Source organism: Rhincodon typus, chromosome 3 (assembly GCF_021869965.1).
Source record: "Rhincodon typus isolate 14 chromosome 3, sRhiTyp1.1, whole genome shotgun sequence".
In the NCBI taxonomy this organism is placed as follows: domain Eukaryota; kingdom Metazoa; phylum Chordata; class Chondrichthyes; order Orectolobiformes; family Rhincodontidae; genus Rhincodon; species Rhincodon typus.
In genome coordinates, this window is record NC_063334.1 from 95138172 (window position 1) to 95163286 (window position 25115).

At 39.9% G+C, this 25115-nt stretch overlaps 1 protein-coding gene across 1 annotated transcript in view; it reads right to left on the bottom strand.

Moving 5' to 3' along the window:
• The window catches only part of znf366 (zinc finger protein 366), a 62047-nt gene that overhangs the window by 28191 nt on the left and 8741 nt on the right, over positions 1-25115 (bottom strand). The window contains exon 2 of the mRNA XM_048594956.1: positions 11722-13020. Within this exon, the coding sequence (XP_048450913.1) occupies positions 11722-12999 (1278 nt within the window). The 5' untranslated portion in view covers positions 13000-13020. The remainder of the gene's footprint in view (positions 1-11721; positions 13021-25115) is intronic.

Sequence of the window (25115 nt, forward strand, 5' to 3'; positions counted from 1 at the left end):
AATTCGGCATCTCTACTATATATGGTACGGATTTGAGTTTCCTGCTCCTGTGATGCTGCTCGGCCTGCTGTGTTCATCCAGCTCAACACCTTATTATCTCAGATTTTCCAGCATCTGCAGTTCGTACTATCTCTGATACAGAGTTAATGTTTCTTGTTCAGTGATCCTTCTTCAGAACAGAACACTATTGAGCTTTCTTTACTGGTAGCTGTAAGTCACGACTGTGCAGCATGCTGTAGCTAAGAGGGTGGGAAATGTGGTATGTTTCTAGATTACTACTGCTGGTACCTTGTGGGGGTATTCGGCATCTCTACTATATATGGTACTGGATTTGAGATAGCTAACTGCTATGAATCCTGCTTTTTCTTGGGTCTACCTAATTAATATTGGCACTGGATGAACCATTAAAGAGGATTTACAGAAGTGTTCCTGGATTACCAGAAGGTTTAATGTATGATCTCAATAAATACAACAGCATTTGGTCAGACATAATTACCTGACCCTGAGAGAGCTGGTGGAGATATATCTGATCCCTATGAACACTTTGTCTTCATCCAGACTGCATGTAGTATCAGTAAGATGGGTGGAACCAGTGTAATATGAACATTAACCCCTTCAAAACAATTACCTCATACAACATCTCTCTCCAAGTTTTACTCCCAAAATAGTTAATCCATTATACAATCATGTCTATAACGACATTACCTTTACTATTCCTCATCTTCCTTCATGCTTCTGACCTGACAAATACAGGAAATGGGGAGTTTCACACTTTTCACAAAACACTATCTCATTGAACTTGAAAGAATGGTGTGTCTTTTGCTTGAGGACAGTTGACACTGGTCCTGATCTGTGGATCATTTCTCTGCTGGAGCATATTTTATTTCTCAGATATCCTTAGCAGCGGATGTTATTCTTTGAAGGTGTTGTTGGTCCATCCATTACCTAATTTTGAGGATGCTTAATATCCAAAATTTCCTTCCTGGAGGATAGCTGCCCTGTTGAAACAGCTCTCTTTTCCTTGTAATATCCTGGATTTCTGGATCATGCGATTTCTCTCTAATTGAAAGAGGTAGTCTCTGTTTTGAAGAATACTTTTTTCTTGGCTGTGTCCTGGATCTGTGGTCATTCAACTAACTCCCAAGGAGTCATATGCATCTTATCACCCTTGAGTTTTTGATCAGGCTGGACATCTTCATTTGCTGTTTGTGATTGTTTGATGAAGTAATTTTTTCAGACTCTCATTTCTGTTTCTGAGAGATTGCTGCTCACTCAGACCCAGCTCAGTCACTGGCATTGACTGTTCTGCTTTACTCATTTGTTCAGTCAGCTGTTGCGCTGTCTGGCCACCTCAGTTAAAGAGTCACCAATGAACTCAGGTGGTTTGTTCTGCTCATTCTTGTTCTCAGTATTTGTTTCTTTTGGCTGAGTTTCATCTTCTGATCTGTCAACAGTCATGACAGGAGTGGTTTACAAACTTAACGTTTCTGTGCAATGTCAGATTCCACAATGATGTATCAGATTTTCAACCAGTCTTGGGATCTCTGACTGAGCCCTGGCTGTACACATGGCAGTGCCTAAATATTCCCTTTGTACCCTTTTCACTGCATATTCCTGAAGGGAAACTGGAACAATGAAGTTTTTTTTTCATCATACAGTAGTAAATTGTTCTTGATTGCAAAATGCTATTGGTACTCAAAGTATGCCTTCACGCCCAACACACTGGTCTTTTGGTCCGGCCATCCTTCAACAAAATACTGGAAAATGGTAGCACAGTCTTTGTCATTCGTTTGTATTTTTGCTGAATGTGGTTGAGCCCCTCTTACCATGCCGGCCACCATATCTTCTTGGCTATGTGGAGCATTCCTTTAATGGCACAAAATTTATTCTCAAAAGATTCTATTTTCTTTTTGGGTTCTGCCAGGAGTGAAATCTTCCAGTGCCCAATGACTAGTTGGCCAGACACAGTCTGTTGCTGGGCCAATGTTTTGGCAATTACTCTGTTTGTTTCTAGACCAGTTGTTCTTAGAAATAATGTGCCTCTTTCTGACTCCTTATGGAAGTTGATGTCCAAAATTCTGTAATGTTATCATAAGAGTTATCAACTCCATGAATCCAATTTTCTGGCCTGTATGCTGCCCTTGAAACTGCTCAGAAGAATTATATTGTTTTTCATTTCTTCTCAATGTGCTGTTTAATCTTATTTCTGTAAAACTGCTTTCAATCTGTAGCATTGCAATATTGCTTATAATCTGATGTTCCTTAAATTTGCACTGTTGTACTCACAAGTACTGTTTTAAATTGAATTACAGTAGGGCTTGCTAAATATTCTCTTTATTTGCCAGTTAAACTTTGCATTACTGCATGACTGTAATAAATTTTTCAGTAAAGCTTTAAATATTATTGCTGATTATTCTGTAGCCATTTATTGCTTTCAAGCATTTTAAAAAATGGTTTCTTTGTTGTATTGTATCTGAGTACTGCATATGGGTCCTTTCTGCCTTTGCCCTGTTTTTCCCACTTTTATTACTAAATAAAGTAGCGGCTACCTACTTCTTCTCAGCTTTTCATCGACCATAAGGCCATAGGACATAGGCACAGAGTTAGGCCATTCAGCCCATTGAATCTTGCAGCATGCAGCAAGATCATAGCTGATCTGATAAACTTCAACTCTACTTTCTTGCCTTTTCCCCACAATACTTGATTCCCTTACTGACTAAAATTTGTATACCTCTGTTTTGTATATTCTGAATAATACAGCCTCAACAGCCGTTTGTGGTAAAGAAAGCCACTGATTCACTACCTAACGAGCAAATAAAGTCCTCTTCATCTTGGTCTTAAATGGACAACCCTTTACTCTGAGACTCTGCCCGCTAGTCCTAGACTTTCCCACAAGCAGAAGCAATCTCTCCACGCCTATCCTGTAAAAATAACCTTCCCTCTGACAACATTATTTGATTTAACAAGATCTCCTCTCATTTTTCTAAACTCCAGTGAGTACAAGACCAACCTACCGAAGGTTTCCTCATAAGAAAATCCCTCCATACCTGGCATCAACCTTCAGAACTATCTTTGGACTACCTCCAATGCCAATATATCTTTCCTTAGATAAAAGGGCCAAAACTGTTCACACTTTTCCATGTGTAGTCCAACTAAGTTTAGGAAGATTTCCCTATTTTTATATCCTAAGTCCCCTTGAAATGGAAGTCAACAGTCCATTTGTCTTCACGTTAACCACAAAACCTAGATGCTAGCTTTTGTGATTAATCCTCAAGGATCTCCAAATTCCTCAGTGCTGCAGCTTTCTGCAGTCTTCATCATTTAAAAGGTATTCAGCTCTTCCAATCTTCCTGCCAGAGTACATATCTTCACATTTTCTAATGTTTCTTTTTCCCAGAGCAGAAATGGCTATCACGAGAGGGCATAATTTTAAGGTGATTGGAGGAAGGTGTAGAGGGGATGTCAGAGGTAGGTTCTTTACACAGAAAGTGGTGGGTGTGTGGAATGCACTACCAGCGGTGGTAGTGGAGTCAGATACATTAGGGATATTTAAGCGACTCTTGGATATGCACATGGATGATAGCAAAATGAAGGGTAAGCAGGTCAGTTTTGATCTAAGAGTAGGACAATAGGTTGGCACAACATTGTTGGCTGAAGGGCCTGTAGTGTGCTGTACTGTTCTATGTTCTATGTTGTATTATTTTCCATCTGTCTTGCCTATTCACCTAACTTGTGTATATCCATCTGTAACAAAAACAAAGTTGCTGGAAAAGCTCAGCAGGTCTGGCAGCATCTGTGAAGTTAAAAACAGAGTTAACGTTTCAGGTCCCATGACCCTTCCTCAGAACTGCATCCACAGTTCTTTCAGTTTTTATATCAATCTGTAGACTTTTAGTGTCATCCTCACTACTTGCCTTCCCACCTCATATTGTCTGATCTGCAAGCTTGACGATAGTACATTCACTTCCCTGATCTACATCATTAATATATGTCGTAAATAACTGTGGCCCCAGCACTGATCCCCGTGGCACCCCATTAGTTACAGGTTGCCATCCTGAAAATTCCCCACTTTATCCCAACCCTGTGTCTTCTATTAACTAACCAATCCTCTATTCATGCTAAGATATTAACCTCAACACCATGGGCCCTTATTAAGTCGACTTACATGTGATAACATATTGAATGCCATTTGGAAATTTAAGTATATTGCATCTATTTGTTCCTTTATTTATCCTGCTTGTTATTGCCTCAATGAATTCTAATAAATTTGCTGGGGATGATTCCCTCCATGAAGATATCCTGTCTCTGTTTGAATATATTATGTGTTTGAAATGTCCCTACTATCACATCCTTTATAACAGACCGTAGCATTTCCCAATGACAGATGTTAAATTAATTGACTCTTGATTATTTTATTTGTCTCCCTCATTTTTGAATAAAGGTATTATATTTGCATTTTCAAAACCCTGAGACTTTTCCAAGATCACGACCATCTATTATCTCTGTCACTGTTTCCTTTAATACCCTAGGCTGCAATTCATCAGGCCATGGGATGTATCGGCCTTTAGCCCCATTATTTTCCCGTGCACATTTTCCTATTGCTATTATATTTATTACCTCCCTCACTTTATCCCCTTGATTATTTAGTATTTTTGGAATGCTATGTGTGTCCTCGACCATGAAGATTGAAACAAAGTTTTTATTCAACTCCTCAGCAATTTCCTGGCTCCTCCCTTATTATTTTCCCAGCCTCATTGTTCAAAGGGCTTATGTTTACTTTGGCCTCTCTTTTCCCATTTATATTTTTAAATAAGCTCTTACTATGCTTTTACGTATTACTTGTTAGTTTATTTTAGCCCTTTTTTATTCATCTTTTGTTGGCTTTTAAAACTTTCCCTCTGGCTTACTATTAATACTTACCACATTGTATTCTTTTTCTTTCAGGTTGATATTATCCTTAAATTTCTTGGTGAACCATGGGTGGTTTATCTCCTTCCAAGAATCCTTCCTCATTGAAATATATCTTTGTTGTGAGTCATGAATTATAGCTTTAAATGTCTGCCATTGTTCCTCAACCAACTTCTCTGCTACGCTCCTTTCCCAGACCCCTCCAGCCAACTCTGCTATCATGCCTATGTAATTGCTGGTTTTTAAGTTTAGGACATGTTATGATCGCTGTTCCCTAGCGGTTCTTTTATTCTGAAATCATTTATTAGTACTGCTTCATCGCACAATATCAGATCCAAAACTGTCCCAAAATATACCCTATGATGTATTCCTCATGGCTATATTTGCCAATTTGATTTTCCCAATTTACAGGAAGAATAAAGTTGCCCATGATTAATGTGATGCCCTAATTATTTCCTGATTTTTTAAAATCTGTCCTGCAGAATAGCTACTGATAGGGGACCTTTAGACTACTCCCACCTGCATCAGCTTCCTCTTGTTATTTCATACCTACACTCACATTTATTGATCCAAGATCATTTTTTACTATAATAGATATTCCTTCTCATACTAACAAAGCTATCCCACAACCTTGTATTCCTTTCAAAATGTCACATTCTCCTGAATATTTAATCCCCAGCTTATGTTATTGCTCTCTTTTGTTAGCAAGGTCCACTGATAGATGTATGCTAGAAAAGCATATGACAAGCTACACCTCAAAGTTACATCACAGAAGAGGAGCTGCCCACATTACAGAAGAGGAGGTGCTGCATGTCTTAAAATGCATAAATGTAGATAAATCCCCAGGGCCCGATCAAGAGTATCTCAGGACATTGTGGGAAAATAGGGAAGAAATTTCATGGCCCCGAGCTGAAATATTTATATCATTGACAGCCGCGGGTGAGGTGCTAGAAGACTGGAGAGTGGCTGATGCTGTGCCATTATTTAAGAAAGGCTGCAAAGAAAAGTCAGGGAACTACAGACAAGTGAGCCAAATGTAAGAGGTACGTAAGTTGTTGGAAGGGATTCTGAGAGACAGGATCTATAAGAATTTGGAAAGGGATAGTTAACATGACTTTGTGTGTGGGAAATCGTGTCTCACAAATTTGATTGTTTTTTGAAGAGGTGACCAAGAAGAGAGATGAGGGCAGTGTGGTAAACATTGTCTACACGGACTTTGGCAAGGCCTTCAATAAGGTGCTGCATACAGACTGATTAGTAAGATTAGATCACATGGGTTCCAGGGAGAGCTAGCCAAGTGGATTTAAAATTTGCTTGACGGTAGGAGACAGCAAGTGGTAGTAGAGGGTTGTTTTTCAGACTAGAGGCCTGTGGCCAGAGGTGTGCCATAAGGATCAGTGCTGTGCCCACTGTTATATAAACGATTTGGATGAGAATATAGGAGGCATGGTTAATAAGTTTGCGGATGACACCAAAGTTGGTTGTATAGTGGACTGTGTAGAAAGTTATCTAAGAGTGCAATGGGATCTTGATCAGCTGGGCCAGTGGGCTGAGGAATAGCAAATGGAGTTTAATTCAGATAATTGTGGGATGTTGTATTTTGGTTAGACAAACCAGGGCAGTACTTAGACAGTTAACAGTAGGGCCCTCTGGAGTGTTGTCAAACAGAGAGACACAGAGGAGCTTGCCTTCATTAGTGAAAAAAGTCCCAGCCTATCCAGCCTATTTTTATAACTCAAGCCCTCCATTCCTGGCAACATTCTGGTAAATCTTTTCTGAATTCTCTCCAATTTAGTAATATCCTTCCTATAACAGGGTGACCAGAACTGCATACAGTACTCCTGAAGAGGCCTCACCAATGTTCTGTACAACCTCAACATGATGTCCCAATTCTTGTTCTTAAAGGTCTGAGCAATGAAGGCAAGCGTGTTAAATATCTTCTTAACTACCCTGTCTACCTATGATGCAAATTTCAAAGAATTATGTACCTGAACCCCTAGGTCTCTCTGTTCTACAATGCTACCCAGGCTGGGACTTTTTTCCCTGGAGCATAGGAGGCTGAAGGATGACTTTATAGAGATTTAATAAAGTTACAAGGGGCATAGATAAGGTAAATAGCCAAAGTGTTTTCCCCAGGGTAGGGAGACCAAAACTAGAGGGCATAAGTTTAAGGTCAGGGAAGCAAGATGTAAAGGAGACCTGAAAGGCAACTTTTTCACATGGAGGACAGTATGTACATGGAACAAGCTGCCAGAGGAAGTGCTAGAGATGAGTACAATTACAGCATTTAAAAGACATTTGGACAGGCACTTGGATAGAAAGGGTTTAGAGGAATATGGGTCAAATGCAGAAAAATGAGACTAGATCTGGAAACCTGGTCAGCATGGACGGGTTAGGCCAAAGGACCTGTTTCCCTGCTGTATATCGCTATGCTCTAAATCTCTAAAGAGAAGAATGGGCAGCCACAAAAGATGTCATTTTGACCATTAGAAGAAAGACTGACACAAGTTACTGAAGACATCTACCATCCATTCATTACGATACATTATGTCTCATTTCAGGAAATATAATGAAGCCAAGTAATGTGCATACAATGAGCGACACATGGCTCTCACAAGTCTACGATAAAACATCTTCAAAACAAGGAAAAGGCTCTGGAATGATGCACAGTCCAGAATTTGAGATCCAATTTGAGTTAAATTTGTTCTTTGAGCTATCTGTACAACAACTTTCACCCACCATGGTGTAGGAAGAGGAAACTGACTGGAACGGTTCTTTGTTTTGTTTTCCTGCTCAAGTACACTTCAAGAAGAATCATTCTAAAGAGTGGCGACATGAATGCCCTTAAAAACAAATATTGGAATCCTGTGTACCCATTTTCCTAACTGAGGAAATCACATAGACAATGACCTGACCATGGAAGGAAGGTGTTGTATGATGACCAGATGGGTCTGTACCTTTCAGAGAATTACATGACATCATGATACGTGACATTCGGTATAAAAGTATTCACCTCATCTTCAGTTCCTGTGTCATGGGGTCAGTCAGTGTAGTTTCTTCAATCAACCAGATTTATGTATGCATTGTACAGTAACATAAATAAGCACAGAACTTAAACCATGTGATATTGTTGCCATGTAAAAAGTGTTGTTAATATCTCTCAAGACATCCGTCAAAACAAGGACACAACTCTCTGTGTTATATGTTGTGTGGACTAACATAGTTAACCATAAGGCACATCAGAAGAGAACTGGATTTTGGAAAAAGCGTCCCATAAAATATTTGAAAATGTCTATTGCGTTATAGAACATTCAACATCAATAGACAGAAACTATTAATAACAACTATTTCATACTTCCTTTCTGTCAATGTGCTAATTCTTTGAATATTTTGAAATTATGTATAAATTTCATAGAAATTGAATTTATGTTTGCAAAGGTAGAAGAAGGATGATGACAGGATTTTGTTGAGATTGTAAACATTATCACTGACAAATACGTTGCCTCCAGTGAACAGCTAGTAAATGATCCAAAGTACTAGCCCAGGATCAAGTCATCAGAAACTGTCACTACTGCTCACTTCATGCTCTATAGTTCCTTACTATAAATCCCATGAATGGATTTGTAAGATGATGGGATATTTGTAAAATAGCTGATACACTGGAAAATTTGGTGATGTGTGCTCATTCAGAAGAGGATGTTGGGTTCCTTCCTTGAAATAACTCAACAGCAAACCCAGAAGCTCTCCTAAGAAAAAGGCACCCAAAAAACATATATTTTAAAACTTCATTTGCACCACTTTTCAGGGTGCAGGTCTTGATCATGTCCTGTCATTCAAGGGGATCCATCTCTATCAGTCTTACCAAGGCATATGTGGTCCTAGTACTTCCATCGTTCTTTGGGTCCCATTGAATACCCAGTACACGGGATGTCTCCAACACCCAACCCAACATCTAATCTTGTATGACAATGGCCTATTTGGAGACCAATGAGAAAATTTGGGGGAAAAGTTGTATGCAGTATAATCTAACTTTGTTTACAGTAGCTCTGCAGGAATTTACAGCAATAGTACAATTAATTTGTTTTCAGACCTAACTGCTTTAATCAGTATGGAAAACATCCAATCATGAGCCATAAACAGAAGTTTAAACGTTGCAATTTCTGAAAAGCAGACGTGATGGTTTTTTTTAGACGTAGTTCCATAACACAGGTGAAGCACCCAACACCGAATCAATGGAATCAGGTTGAAGGTTCATGGTATCAATGAAGTGAACTTTGGTACTTGGAGAACAAATGAAATAAATGTGAGATAACATGTGTCTAGCATATTTTGTAACGTAGAATGAGACAGATTCTGTCTATTTGTGCATAATTAGATTGAACAAAAAAATTGTCTCCAACCATGCTGGATGTGCAACCTGATAACATTGATTCTGGAGCCTTGGTGTAGATATTCTTAATCAACATATTCAGACCAGCTCTGGAGCAGGTGTGACTTGAACCTTGCCATTCTAACCTAGAGGTAAGGACACTACCACTGAACCAAAAGAGTCTTTCATGATGTTGGTGTATAATGCTTTAAGCAGTGTATGTCCTTGACAAATTGGTTTAAGGGATTAAGACTTAAACAGAAAGTTGACTGAAAAGGAGGCTGAGTTGAGTTGGATGAATTCAATATCAAATCACTCGTAAAAGAGAAGTATAGAGAATAACAGATTGCATTGAAAGAGAGAGAAAAAAAGAACAAAAATGAAAAATATAAATAGTTTTAAAAATTAAAATTTTAAAATCTGAAAGAATTCACAGTATGAGACTTCTCACTTTTAATTCTGTACCTTCCAACACAGGAGCTTTTTAAAATTCATTCATGGGATGAGGGCATTGTTGATGAGGCCAGCATTTATTGACCATCTCTAATTGTCCAGAGGCCAGTTAAGAGTCAATTATATTGTTTTGAGTCTGGAGTCACATATAGGCCAGGCCAGGTAAGGATGGGCAGTTTCCTTTCCTAAAGGACATTGGTGAACCAGATAGGTTTTTCCAACAAGTTGTTTGGCTTATCAGATACTGTACCTAACTTTCTGTCATGAGTTCAATGAACAATTGTTCATAACTCCAACAAATTCAAGACATTCACAGGGAGATTGTGCATGTGATATCAATTTTCGATAGGTAATGGTGGAGCAATTAATCAGGACAGCAACTTGTGGCCAGTCACCTTTCCTTGTTACATGTTATTAACCAGTTTTTCATGAATAAAGGCATGCATCATTCAGATGCTATTCTTTTCCATAGCAAAATCTGTTCCATTGTGTTGAAACAAAATATTGCAATTGTCTAATATGATGGTCAACGATTAAAATATTTCTACATTTGCCTTTTACGTGGGAATCTGTTCAGTTGCTAGGAGGCAGAACAATGCAGCTCAAGTTAGACAATTTATATTAAAAACAGCCCTACAGCATGCAGCTCAAGCTCAATTGTATTCAGTAAGCATCAGGGTCATCGTTTCTCGGTAATGTTACAAATTTATACACTGGTCCTAAATATGCTCTTGGGTGCTTGTGACTTTCCAAAGTAGTTTGTGCATTTTAAGATGATTAAAATAAAAATCCTTATTTTATTAATGAGTGAGAATGTTGAGTGGTAGTTATGCTTAGGTTAATTTTGTTTAATCATTACAACTTTTCTTTACATTACAATACAAAATAATGACAATGTCTCCCACATCAGCAGTTACGCAAAATGCCTTTTAAATTTCCTTCTCACGATAAACTTTTGAGTTTTACAAAACTATCCTTCAAGGATCGTTGGGTAAAGTACGATTGATTTTGCAGCCTTTGCCAACATTGACTTGTCTGTCTGTGTCTCGGGTCTGGATTTAATGGAGGTGATGGAAGTCTTACCCATCAGTGGGAGAGATCTTGAGAGAACTACACATCACTTTCTTTCAGAGAACGCCCGCCAAATTCAGTGCCATTCATGCACTTAACTGCACAAATGCAGGCTTTCCCCCCAGGGTTAAGGACACCAAAGGTAGATGTCCCATCTACCAGTCAATCAGTGACCAGCAGCTCTGTTGAACTGCAGTATCATGAGGGAAGCTGCAACTGCCATTGCACCCCACCCAAGATCTAGGGCCATTATTGGCTATCAGGAAATGTGTTTTTGGGAATTACAGGGGAGAAAGGTTTGACAGCAAGGTCAACAGAGTAGGTCTCAGCAGGTTTTCTCTATCCAATCCCGGGTACATTGTTCAGTCACTGGGTGACTTTGAATGAGGCACCTGTTTCAACACCCACCACACTTCTAACTGATTAAATTTTTCCCTCTGTATCTGTTAAACAAAATCATGCACGTGTGAAAGGGACTGTTTGCATTATTGCTCAACATCAATTTCCTCCTGTGCCCTCATACCTTTCATTCTTCATATTTTTGTCTAGTTAAAATCTATTCAATTATAAATATAAACAAGATCATTGAAAGATACCACGGTGTAGAGCTGGATGAACACAGCAGGCCAAGCAGCATCAGAGGAGCAGGAAGGCTGCCGTTTTGGGTCTAGACCCTTTCCTGCTCCTCTGATGCTGCTTGGCTTGCTGTGTTCATCCAGCTCTACACCATGTTATCTCAGATTCTCCAGCATCTGCAGTTCCTACTATCTCCAAGATCATTGAAAGGTTTATTTTCAGAAGGTAGAATTCTCTGCAAAAGTCAAAGGGCTGAAGATTTCTACTTTTTTTAACACTTCTGTCATAATCATTGAGAAAGTATTAATTAAATATCCCTTTTCTATTTCAGGCATAATTCCTACCTTGTGTGTCAGAGAGTGCTGCTTGAGGTGATGGGGTTGAATGAATTCCATGCCACATTCAGTGCAGATATATGGGCGGATATCTTTGTGTTTCATCATATGATTTTGTAACTGACTTGGATACTGGAAAGTCTTCTCACATTCATCACAGCGATATAATGTAGGACCACGGTGTGATGTCAAATGTCTCTTTAACTGGGCCAGGGTAGGAAAGTCAAGTCCACACTCGACACAAATATTATCTCGACCATTCTCATGCTTGGTTTCATGGGCTTTGAGTTCACTTGGATAAGCGAAACCCCTGCCACAAATGCTGCAATTATATGGTTTCACATCACTATGTTGCATCATATGTCGTTTGAGATGGCTGGTCTGGGTGAATGCTTTGTGACAAACATGACACTTGTGAGGTCTGGTACCCTGATGCGTCAGCATGTGAGTATGCAGATGGCTCAGTTGTTTGAAGAGTTTTCCACATTGGGAACAAGCGTGGGGCTTGATACCACTGTGTCCCAAAATATGTGTCACCAGGTTGTACTTGGAAGTGTATGACTTCTCACACATTCGGCACTGCCAGCGTTTCTGATTGCCACCTACATCGACATAATAACTGTCATCAATTTGAATGTTAACATCAACCCGTTCAACTGTGTTCTTCTTTTCTTCTCTACTAGGCATCCCGCCACTCAGAGTTCCCAGAGGACTATTCTGATGAAGAGGATATCGAAAATGCAGATTTGATGGTGCCATAACAAAAGGGAACATAAAGTCTGGAGTGACATTAGAAAAGTATGATCGAGAAGGATGCATCATCAGAGGACTGGTAGGCCACATTAAGTTATGTTTAATAGACTCATGTTTCAAGCCTGTGGTACCCAGGTGATCAAAAGTTCTGAACAACTGAAACCCTACATTACTTAAGTCAATCATTTGAGCCATGGGTTTTGGCGACGGCAATTCCACTTTGATGTCTTCAGGTTCATTGATTTCTTTTGGTAAATCTTCTGAGTGAACAGTATGAATGACTTTGGTGGGGGTACTTTTTCTCTTACGTGATCCTCCTTCCGAATGTGCAGTGAGCCTTTCTATATTTACTGCAGATATGTTATTTGTAGAATACGTAATTCCTGATTCGTAGTCTCCAAAACCTGTGAATTTGTTTGGTTTAATGGTCAGTGGGAGAGGCTGCGTTGTGAAGTGTGGAGAAGTTGGGATTTCTTTCATATCTCTGGAAATATGAATGTCATCACTGTATGGATCAGTCATCTTGTTCTCCATAATGTTCACTTAGCTGATTCCCTTAAATTAGAGAAAATAACATCAAAAATAAAATCTTTCTAGTGAAATGGGTCTTCAACAATAGCACAAAAGGGGTGATTGAAAATTAACCACCTGTTTGACACCCCAACAAATTTCTTTTTATACAGGCTTTCTTATTTGTGATTGAGTCTTTACCTTCCTCCTCCAATAGCTTCACATGTCTGGATATTCCCGATGGGAAACCCATTGATGATATGAGTGCATTCAGAAGGAAAATGAAGCAGCAGAATGGTTACTAGAAAGACTTGTAAAAGCCCAAGTAGCAATAGTAAAAAATAAGAAAAATCAAGGAAGAAATTTTCAATTCATGTTCCTACCATGCCCTTTTATATCCTTTCATATGATATTTTTCCCAATGGAGTTTCCCAACCTTGTGTGGTTCATTTTATGTGGGATGTGTACACCTGCCACAATAGGATACAAAGGCTGGAAAATGATGCTGACACTTCACTGTCTTCTGAATATCATTACAGAGCCGACTTTGGCAAAGGAACTGTGCATCATGTGTAAATATGATGGAAAACAGGCAACGTCATTCTCCACTTTTCTGCTAACATCATGCTGCTCCTTGCTTTGGTTCACATTGGGAATGGCAAACACAAATAAAAGGATGCAATAATTTCTATTCTGCAAAACGTACAAATTGTGCTCTGACTATTTGGAATGGCTGAAAAAGTATTACCTTGTTTACCAGATAACCAGCAAGAGAGATAAATTGTGACCCTACCTTAAAGAAAAGTGAAATTCAGTTCAGGTAAGTCAGATTTAGATGACTTGACTATTTATGCCCCCACAATGCATCAAAGAACTAATATGTGTCCATTCCGCACTTCAGTGCTGAATCAATGCAAAAGGCTGCTTCCTAGATTCCTTTAGTTAGGCTATCCTTACTTTCAGGATAGGACATGAATCATCTGAATAACACCAAATTTAATGTTTAATAAATTTAAGCATTTAATTGCAATTTTAGCAAGTAGCATTATTAAGTAAGCTTGATCATATTTCTTTATTGAAGAATAAGTAATATTTTGTGACATTCTTCCTTTAATTGCAGAGAACATAAGAACATAAGAACATAAGAACTAGGAGCAGGGGTAGGCCATCTGGCCCCTCGAGCCTGCCCCGCCATTTAATAAGATCATGGCTGATCTTTTTGAGACTCAGCTCCACTTACCCGCCCGCTCACCATAACCCTTAATTCCTTTACTGTTCAAAAATTTATCTAGCCTTGCCTTAAAAACATTCAGCGAGATAGCTTCAAACTGTTTCACTGGGCAGGGAATTCCACAGATTCACAACCCTTTGAGTGAAGAAGTTCCTCCTGACCCCTGTCCTACATCTGCTTCCCTTTATTTTGAGGCTATGTCCCCTAATCCTAGTTTCACCTGCTAGTGGAAACAATCTCCCTGCCTCCACCTTATCTATTCCCTTCATAATCTTATACGTTTCTATAAGATCTCCCCTCATTCTTCTGAATTCCAATGAGTATAATCCCAGCCTACTCAGTCTCTCCTCATAATCCAACCCTCCCAACTCTGGAATCAACCGAGTGAATCTCCTCTGCACCCCCTCCAGTGCTAGTATATCTCTTCTCAAGTAAGGAGACCAAAACTGCACACAGTACTGCAGGTGTGTCCTCACCAGGACCTTATACAGCTGCAGCATAGCCTCCCTGTTTTTAAACTCCATCCCTCTAGCAATGACAGACAAAATTCCATTTGCCTTTTTAATTACCTGCTGCACCTGCAATCCCACCTTCAGCGATTCATGCACAAGGACACCCAAGTCCCTCTGCACAGCAGCGTGCTGCAATTTTTTACCATTTAAAACATAGTCCATTTTGCTGTTATTCCTACCAAAATGGATGACCTCACACTTATCAACATTGTACTCTATCTGCCAGACCTTTGCCCACTCACTTAGACTATCTATATCCCTCTGCAGACTTTCAGTGTCTTCTGCAGAGATGGAATGCGAAATACCATCATTAAAGGTTAAAAAGTAGAGATGGGAATTTTTACAGTAATATTTAAATGTAATCTGTGACTTAAGTTTTGGAGTTAGTCACTTGAATAAATTCTTCCTGAAAATATCTCAGGGACTTGTGCCTTGTGGTTAATGGATAGGCATTGGTGAGACAGCATCACATTTTATTTAAAAGAATTTTCATTCTTGCTTAACATGTGTGAATTAAGAAACGTTACTTTACATTGGGAGTTCATAAATGGCGAGCCAGTTGGTGAGGGAAAGTGTATATGTGACTAAACATGAATAAATCATTCTCATCTGTGAGTTCAAAATAAAGTATGTTTGTGTAAAAGCTGTTATAATAATGGTAAAAAATGGACTATCAATCTTTGACTTCCAGCATCAAAATTTTAAAACTTTCAATTTTGACAAATACTATGTTTAAATTGAAACATGCTATAGCGGTATGCTAAAAATAGTTAAAAATTTGGTTACAGCCAATCGAGAGGGCTAAGAAGGACTTAAGGGGAACTAATTCACCTTCCTCACCAGAGTGTCACAAAGTCGAAACATCAAATGGATTGTAAACAGTGTTTGTTTATTGCAATTTGCAATATGGATTCTCTTGTTCTTTACCCTTGATTGGTTCCTTTTTGGCTCTTCTCCTACCAAGCCATGTACATCATTAAACAACAGCATGACTTGGGTTTGGGGGAGAGGGGAGATGGTAAGAGGAGGAAGGGTCAGGCACCTCCGTGGAGTCCTGAGAAGAGGCTTCTGGGGTCCTTTGTGTCACCCTGACCCCGTGGGTGACCACTGGCACCACCCTGTCTCCTTGAGAGGAAGGGGCATCTGGAATGAGGTCCAGATCTCTCGGCCCAACCACCCCCCCCCTCACCTTGACATTGATGCTGAGTACCAATAGCTAAAACTATGGATTGTGCGTTCATATGCCTATCTGGCAAACACAGTGTGTGCTGGGCCTGGATCTCCATGGCAGTCATCAACCTGTCCATGGAAACAGCCAGACGTAGAAATTTCAGATGCAGCATGGTACTGAAGATGTGGACCCTTCCATCTTTGAAGCCAGCTTACTAAGTGCCTCTGACAAATTTCGCTGCTGTTCCCTGAGCCTCTTTGTGCATCTTGGCGATGTCATTAATGACCAAGACAATGGGATCATCACCTGTCCAAGTATGAGAAGGTTCCTGGTCTCTGCCAGTCCTCTGAGTATTGTAAACCTGGGCAATTTCTTCCTTGACCAGCTGCAAAGACATGTTCAGCAAGGCTGTGCTCCCAAAACTAAACTAGATAGAGTACCCACGGAAGTGAATGTGTCTGAGCTAGTGAAGGCTGAAGTTGGTACATTCTCTGAGGGTTCATTGGCTTCTTCTCCGATGGAGCAGAGTTCCTCTCGAGGATCTGTGCTGGCAGCATTGTGCCAGCATGAGAAAAGAAGGGAAACTAGTCGTCTAAGAAGGGTAAAATTTTGTGCAGTTTAAGAATGAGTTAATACTGGTTTTAATGGGTGAGCCAAGTGGTACAGTATAATGAAGCTTACTGGGTAGTTGGAAACTTTCTCCTTATAAGGAGCGAGGAACCTAATGTCTACCACCCCCTACCAGTCCCTTATGGACCAATTCTTCCTGCATTGAGACAAAGGGGGTTGGTGGGAATGAGTTTGATGGATGTGGATAAAAGAGCACTTAGTGATGCATGGGTCGGAGATGGAGGGTGGGTGTGGTGTCCCAAATAAATAAGTACAACATGAAGAAGGCAGGAAGAGTTTGTACTTTGGAAAGATGAGGTGGGTGAGAACCATTGAATGATCATGCACTTATGAGATTTGTGTACAATGAGCCTTGGTGTGAAACATGTGCAATGACTGAGTTTGAGTGAGCAAGGCCCTGTGAATTTGAGGTGGCAGAGAGATGATGGTGACACTTACTCTTGCAGGACACAGAAAATCATCGGCCTTCTTCCCACACTGCTTAGCACTTCACGTCATCTGGCACACACCATTGAGCTGAGGTGTTCTCTGACTCTAGACTGGTTGGGTTTGGTGGCATGGTCTCCTGTGGGTGCCACCAGGGTAGAGGACTGCCCTCCCCTTCACCACCCTATCCACTGAGATCTCCAGATCCCTGTCTGCAAAGCGGAATGTGAGCTTTCCTTTCTGAACCATGTGCTCAGCAATAATGGAGGGGCACCTCAGTGCAACAGGGCAATTTGTGGCTTGCAGTGTCTGAGGAGGTCAGTAGCTGGTCTTGAAATACAGCACCAGCGGTGTGAACACAGGAGATTCCAGCTGTGGCGAGTTCTTCCACCTCTCCGGCTGCATAATTCCAAGAGCCAGTTGCATCATTAATGAGGTGAAGAAGATTGTGTGAGAAAAGACATTCTGAGGTATGGTGGATCAACCACCATGAACCTCACTTGGTAAAACACTTTAAGGGCAAATAGGAAAACAGCTCCCATAGTCCTTCTTCTACATCAATATGTTGCATGTGACATACCTGATAAATCTCTTCAAAGACTATGTGGGTTTTGTGAAGTATTCACAGTCAAAGGAAGGCATCTCAGGAAGGATACACTGACACTGGAGGCAGTGCGGTGAATGGGCACTAGGCTGATACTGGGTCTGGAGGAATTTCCTTATGAGGAGAGTTTGAATAGGTTGGTCTTGTGCTCATTGAAGTTTTGAAGAATAATGTTATTGAAACATAGAAGATATTCAGGAGACTTAGCAGGGCAGATGTGGAGAAGTTGTTTCCCCTTGTGGGAGAGTCTGGACTCAGAGTTAGGGCTCGCCTATTTAAGACACAGTTGAGGAGGATCTTTTTCTCTCAAATTCTTTACTGCATTGTATATGCCAGATCATTACACATATTCAAGGCTGAGACAGACACATTTCTAATCACTAAGGGAAACAAGTATCAGATGAGTCATAATCTCATTGAATAGCAGAACAAACTCAATGAGCTGAATAATCTTTTTCTGTCCCTACATCTTACAGTTTTGTAGTCTGAAAACTGTGGATACATACATCATTTTTACCGTATACTATAATACAATATATTCATTGATGACAGTCACACGCTCAAGCTTCTAGTAGGGTTGTTGATGACATCAGTCAGGAGTGGAACAATTGAAATGTTCCTCTCTTCCCTGGGGAGGTCATGAAAGGTGGGGTCTTGGGGGAGGGAGTCTCTGAAAGGAACTGGAGCAAGATTTATCCTGGTTGAAATGAGTTAAGTCAAAGTCAATCAAATTCCACACAGCAATCGAGATTGGAATCTTATTGTTTGTAAGCACAGTGCAAAAAAAACCTTAACATTAATTAAAAGCAACATGATGGTCTGCACTTTGTTGATATTAAAAATGTTGTCTAAAAATAAACAGCAATATATGGATCTCTGCAAGTGTCTTAAACATACTTAAATAGAGTTCGGCATTCCTCCAGTTCAAGATTTTCATGTCATTGCAGCATTGACATTTAAAATTTAGGTATAGCTGACAGGAGACCTGAAATATAGAGTGTAATACCACTATAGATAGGGGAATCTCTGATTCTGACCCAATTGCTGGGATTTGGGACAGGGCTATAAAAAATGAACCTGCTGTGAGATTTTCTAGACATCATCTAAATGCTGGTAAGGGTAACGAGCTGGATTCATGAGTCACACTGTGGTTGGATTTGAGAGTGGCACTTTGTGGGCTGTGGGTTTCACAAATCACAAACAATTGTCATTTGAAGAATCTCACGAAGGAAGTGGAAGAATAGCTGATTGTATGTTTGGGTGTTTTGTAAGTGTAATGGTGATGTACTCAAGGCCATATTCTCTGCTCATTTCTCTATGCTTTGCAGCCAGAAGAAGGGTCTAGGCCCGAAACGTCAGCCTTCCTGCTCTTCTGATGCTGCTTGGCCTGCTGTGTTCATCCAGCTCTACACCTTGTTATCTCTGCCCTTTTTAGTTGTTCAGTGGTGTTTCCAGTTTTCAACTGCAAAGCGTAACATAACTATGGAAAAGAATCCGTCCTGTTGCCTTCCTTGTGTGTGCCTAAAGATAACATCAGTCCTCTTCTCAAAATGTTTTCAGCCTTTGTCCCTTAGGATTCTAGCACTTCTGCCACTTCAACCTAAAAGTTGCTGGTTTCACTGTTGGCCATGACATGTAACCTGAGCATGGAATTCTTAAACGGGTTTAGAGTGATTTATAAAATGACAGAGACAATGTCTCTGCTACCCAGGTTTTGGAGGCATGCTTGTAGATTAAAGTTCACATAATATGTGTCCTGCCTCATTGTTTTCAAAAGTTCTTTGTGATAATAAATATAACATATTATATTCTATGTTTTAAGAAAATAAAACATAGAGAACTTGAGAAATTAGGGTTTGTAGTGATTGTAACAAGGTCAGCCAGGTGGATATCATAGAATATGAGTTCCCTGATTGGAGCAATGAATCTGGTCCAATCAAGGAGACCCAGTTGGCACATAAATGATTCTCTATAAGGTAGTACTCTAGTCAAGGACTGTTCAGGTATAAATAAAGAATGACTTGATGATGGAGTTAATTCAAAGCTCTTCACCACAGCTGAGAAGTTAAATGAGAAAGCTGACAAAAATACTAACTTTGAAAATATCCTCCACCCTGAGATGCACGAATCAAGCAAATGCTGCCTGACCTGCTGTGTTTCTCCAGCTCCGCACAGTGTTGTCTCTGACTCCAGCATCTGCAGTTCTTGCTATCTCCACATGCTTATGTCTGTTTTGTTTAGCTTGTTTTTCTGGAACATGTCCCTAGATTGAAGCCGAAGGCTATAGCTTGTGACACACATTCAAACATGGTTGACCAGAATTCTCACACTGCCATACGCATCTTGGAAGGATTTGCAAATTGATACTGAGCAGGGTTATAACTTATGACCAATAGAAGGCCTCTTGTGGTGTAATGTTAGTGTCCCCTACCTCTAAGCTAGGAGTCCTGAGTCCAAGTCCCACCTGCTCTAGAGGTGTATAATAACATCTCTGGATAGATCGATGAGAAAATATGTATAAGAGCAATAGATGTCAGCTTAGGCCATTCAGCCCATTGAAACTGCTCCACCATTGTGGACATCGTGGCTGACCTGATAATCTTCAACTTCATACTTCTGCTTTTTCCCATAATCCTTGATTACCTTACTGAGTAAAAATCTGTCTATTTCAGTCTTGAATATTCTTAACAGCTCAGTGTCTACAGCCCTCTGAAGTAAAACATTCCACAGATTTACTACTGAATGAGAAAATAAATTCCTCCTCATCTCTGTCTTAAAAATGGTGACCCCTTGCTCTGAGATTATCCCGTCTGGTCCTAGACTCTCCCAAGGTGGGAAACAACCTTTTAGAATTTCCCTGTCAAGCTCCCTAAAAGTCTTATATGTTTCAATAAGCTGATTTTTCCAAATGCCAATGAGTACAGGCCTGACCTACTCAAAGTCTTCTCAAGAAAATTCCTCCACACTTGGAAGCCTGGCTGAGTCATGAGTGAACTCTCCATAGCCATCCAGGCCTGGAATGGGACTCACATTCTGAGTTCCTGGCTCAGAGACAGAAATAATTCCCATTGTGACGCAAGACCTCCCTAGTACAGTATTCAAGATTATAAAAGATGCTGATAAGGTAAAAAAAAACTGATTCTGTCTATTGTTTGATGAGGCAGCACCTGTAAGAAATAACATTAGTTTTCTGATTTATGAAAACATTTTCTCTGGGTGTCATTTTGGAGTTATTGTAGATAACTGCTAAATTTACAATGTAGAATTATAGGGCCATCAAAAGTACATGAAACACCAGATCAGCCCCAGCTAGAATTAAGTACCCAATTTTGGGCGCCACACTTCAGGAAGAAAGTAAGGGTTTTGGCTCGAGTACAGAAAAGATTTCCTGAAATAGATCCACAAATGAGGGATTACAGTTGCATGGATAGACCTGAAGAAGCAGAGGTTGTTCTGCTTAGATGGAGAGAGAGGATTTGCAAAGTTCTGCAGAGATGGATACGGAGGATTTGATAGTGATGTTTGAAATTGTGATGGCTTAGATACTGTCAGTAAGAAGAAGCTTTTCAGTGCCTCAAGGATCACCAACCAGAGATCACAGCATGACGTGGTTAACAAATAAACCAGAGTCACTGTGGGGATATATTACTTTACAAAGTAGGTAGTGATGAAAGGAATTATAATCCTGAACAGCATGATGGATACATCAGTAACTCAAATTAAGTTGGATGAAGGAAAAAAACATTGGAGGATATGGAGAAGAATATTGTGTGGGACTAATTCAACTGATCTTCAAAAAGACTGGTGCAGAATTGAGGAGCAAGATGGCATCTCGATGTGCTTCCTGATTTTATGATTTTATAATTCTTATCAATAATTAAAGGATACTTTATTAGTGTAACAAATCAGCTTTGGAAAATTTTGGAATTTTTAACAAGATACCTAACGAGAAAAATAAGAATTGAATCAGCAACAGAAACAAGATTACATTTGAAAAAGCTGATTAAGTTTATTTGGGACAGACTGAGTGGATAGGAAGCAAATGGTCTTTCTTTTTGATAAGGTTTCACAGAAAAGACCATTAGAACTGCATAAGTGCACAGGAACTAGGGAGAGGGTGTGCAAGTTAGATTAAAAATTGGCTAAGCCGGAAGAAGGGAAGACACTGAATCAGACTTACAGACATTTCTCAGGTGGTAGGAAGTGGGTAGTGGTTTCCCACGGAGATCTTTTCTGGAACCACTTCAGTCCACTGTGATCAACAACAACTTGGATATTTTAGGCAATAACAAAGGCGACATACGAAATTATCTTCAGTGGCTTCATTAATAACCCTCCCTCCATTATAAGGTATAAGGTTCACTGATGACTGCACAAAGTTCAGCACAATTGACGACTCCTCCAATACTGAAGCAGTCTGTGTTTGTACGCAGTAAGACCTGAATAACATCCAGCCCTGGGCTGTTAAGTGGAAAGTAACATACACCCTACTCAAGTGACAGGCAATAGCCATAAGTAATCAGGAAAGTTAAAAGAACAGCAAAAAATTAAGAAGGCTAATAGAATGTTATCATTTATTGCAAGGGACATTAAGTACAAAAGTAAGGAGGTTATGTTTCAGTTATACAGAGCACTGTTAGAAATAGGTGGGAAGGCAAGTGGTGAGGATGCCACAAAGAGGTTGGAGAAGGAAATACATAGATTAAGTCAGTGGGCAAAAACTTGGCAAATGGAATAGATTGTGGGAAAATATGAGGTTATGCATTTTGGTGGGAAGAATATGGGGACTGAATATTATTTAAGTGGAGAAGACTACAGAAAGTAGTTTCTGCTCTGTCCTGAGGCAGAGGGATTTGGGAGGCCTTGTGCATAAATTACAAGATCAGCAGGTAACAGGGAAGGCAAACAGAATGTTGGCCTTTATTTCAAAGGGGATGGAGTATAAAAATAGGGAAGTGTTGCTAAAACTATACAAGGCATTAGTTAGACTACGCCTAGAATACTGTGAACAATTTTGACGTCCTTATCTAAGGAAAGATATATGACACCAGAGGTAGATCAGAGAAGGTTATTCATTAGGTTAATCCTGGATACCGAGGGATTTTTCTTATGAGCATAGTTTTGAGTAAATTGGACCTGTACTCATTAGAGCTTAGTACAATGAGAGGGGATCTTATTGAAACGTATATGATTCTTGAGGACTTGATAGGGGTAGATATGGAGAAATTGTTTCCTCTTGTGGGACAGTCTAGGATCAGAGGGCATAATCCCAGAGTAAGAGGTCACCCAATTAGGACAGAAATGAGGAGAAATTTCCTCTCTCAGAGGTTAGTGAATCTGTGGCATTCTTTACCATAGGGGCTGTTGAAGCTGGATAGTTAAGCATATTCAAGGCTGAGATTGACAGATTTTAAATCAGTAAGGGATTTGAGGGTTATGGGGAAAAAGCAGAAACATGAGCTGAGGATTTTCTATCCCCAGGTGTCACGAATCTTTGTAACTCCTATCCTGAAATGTGGGTGCAATCAGAGCCTTTGAATATTTCAGAGGCAAAGGTTGTTCAGATCTGGGTATGGAAGGGCTAGAAGGTTATCGAGGGTAGGCAGGAACGCACACTTGAGGTTACAATCATATCAGACACGATCTGATTAAATAGTGCAGCAAGCTCGAGTGGCTGAATGAAGTACTCCTGCTCTGTTTTTATATGCCTGTATTTCCAATGAGAGAATCTAATCATATTCCCTTGACATTCAGGCCATCATATAATGCTCCATTATCAATATCCTGGAAGTTACCATTGACTAGAAACAGAACTGCACCAACCTTATAAATAACTGACAGTAAGAACAACTCAGAGGCTAAAAGTCCTGCAATGACTCATCTACCTCCTGTCAATGCCTATCCACCATGTATAATGCACGAGTCAGGACTGCGATGGAATATTCTACAATTGCCTGTATGAATGCAACTCAAACAATACTCAAGAAGTTTGATACAATCCAGGATAATGCAACACATTCACACATTCAATATTCAATACCCTCCCTACCCAACATCGGCATACAGTGTCAGCAGTGCGTGTCACCTGCAACATGTACAGTAGAAATTCACCACAGATCCTTCAACAGCATCTTCCAAACCTGTGAAGCCCTACCACCTTTGAACAGCAGGTGCATGGAAACACCACCACCTGCAAGTTCCCTCGAAGCCACATTACATCCTGACTTGGAACTATAGGTTTGTTTCTTCACAATCAATTGGTCAAAATCCTGTAACTCCTTGCTAAGAGCGCTATGGCTGGACATACCCCACTGTGGACTAGTTCTGGCCCATAATGTCCATATCCTGTGAATGAATAAAAGAAAATCTGATCTCAGCTGGGCTCCACAAAAGATAACACCATCTGGCTTCATTGCCTTGTTTACTTCTGTTAACAAATTGCATAATGTCATTGACAACGAAACAGTCATTTTCTGTCATTGCATTGCTGGTGGTATCTCTCACTGCTGACAGCCTACATTAGTCTCAGGTTAGTGCAATATGTGCCTTTTAGACCATTAATTTAATGTATCAAAATTACCCAATTTACACTGTGAGCTATCACCAGGCAAGTTTGCACAATGATGACACATCAAAACATTTCCCATAATTCTAGATCTAGGTAACCTATTCCTCACATCTGATGTAGAATGTTTTCCAATAAACAGGCCGGTGAACAGGAGAGAGTGAGAAAGGGAATCATTTAGAAAAGTGATTTTCCATACTTGATGCTAAGTTTAACAACAATGTGAAACTTCTTTTCATTCCTTATTGTTATCAAGTTTGATTTTAAAGTCTTTTTCTGGATAAAAGAATTTACAAGATAGAAAAAGTCCCAAACTTGAGTGAGTGTTATTAGTGCCCAAAAGCTGTTGCTAGCTTTTAAAACTATTACACAGATTGTAGCTCCTCACAGGTTTTGTCTGTTACCTTTAACTATTGATATAATATTAACAGCATTTTGCAATGAAGAAAATATAGCAAGTTTTTAATACAGTAAAAGAAAGGTAATTATTTGAAACAAAAACTGAAATTGCTGTAGAAACTGAGCAGGTCTGGCAGCAACTGTGGAGACAGAAACAGATTTAAAATTTTGGGTACAGTGACCCTTTTTCAGAACTGATTGTAGCTAGGAAAAATTTGGTCTATATGCTGAAAACAAGGTTGGGGTGAGGCCTAGAATAAACAATAGGCAGGGAGGCAGCTCAGAGAGAGAGAGAATAGCAAATGGTCAGACAAAGGGATGGAAATAATGAGATTAGCAGAAAGAAAAGCTGATAATAGGCACTATTAGTAGGTGAAAATGGATTGGCTGTGATAAAAGTAGCACATACAATGAGAGGGCCAAAGGTGTGGATGTGGGAGAAGGACATGGAAGGAGGTGTTCAGGCCCTAAAATTATTGAACTTGATAGTGAGTCCTGAAAGCTGCAGCGTCCCCAAGTGGAAAATGACTTGTTGTTCTTACAGAGATAACAAGGTGTAGAGCTGGATGAATACAGCAGGCCAAGCAGCATCATAGGAGCAG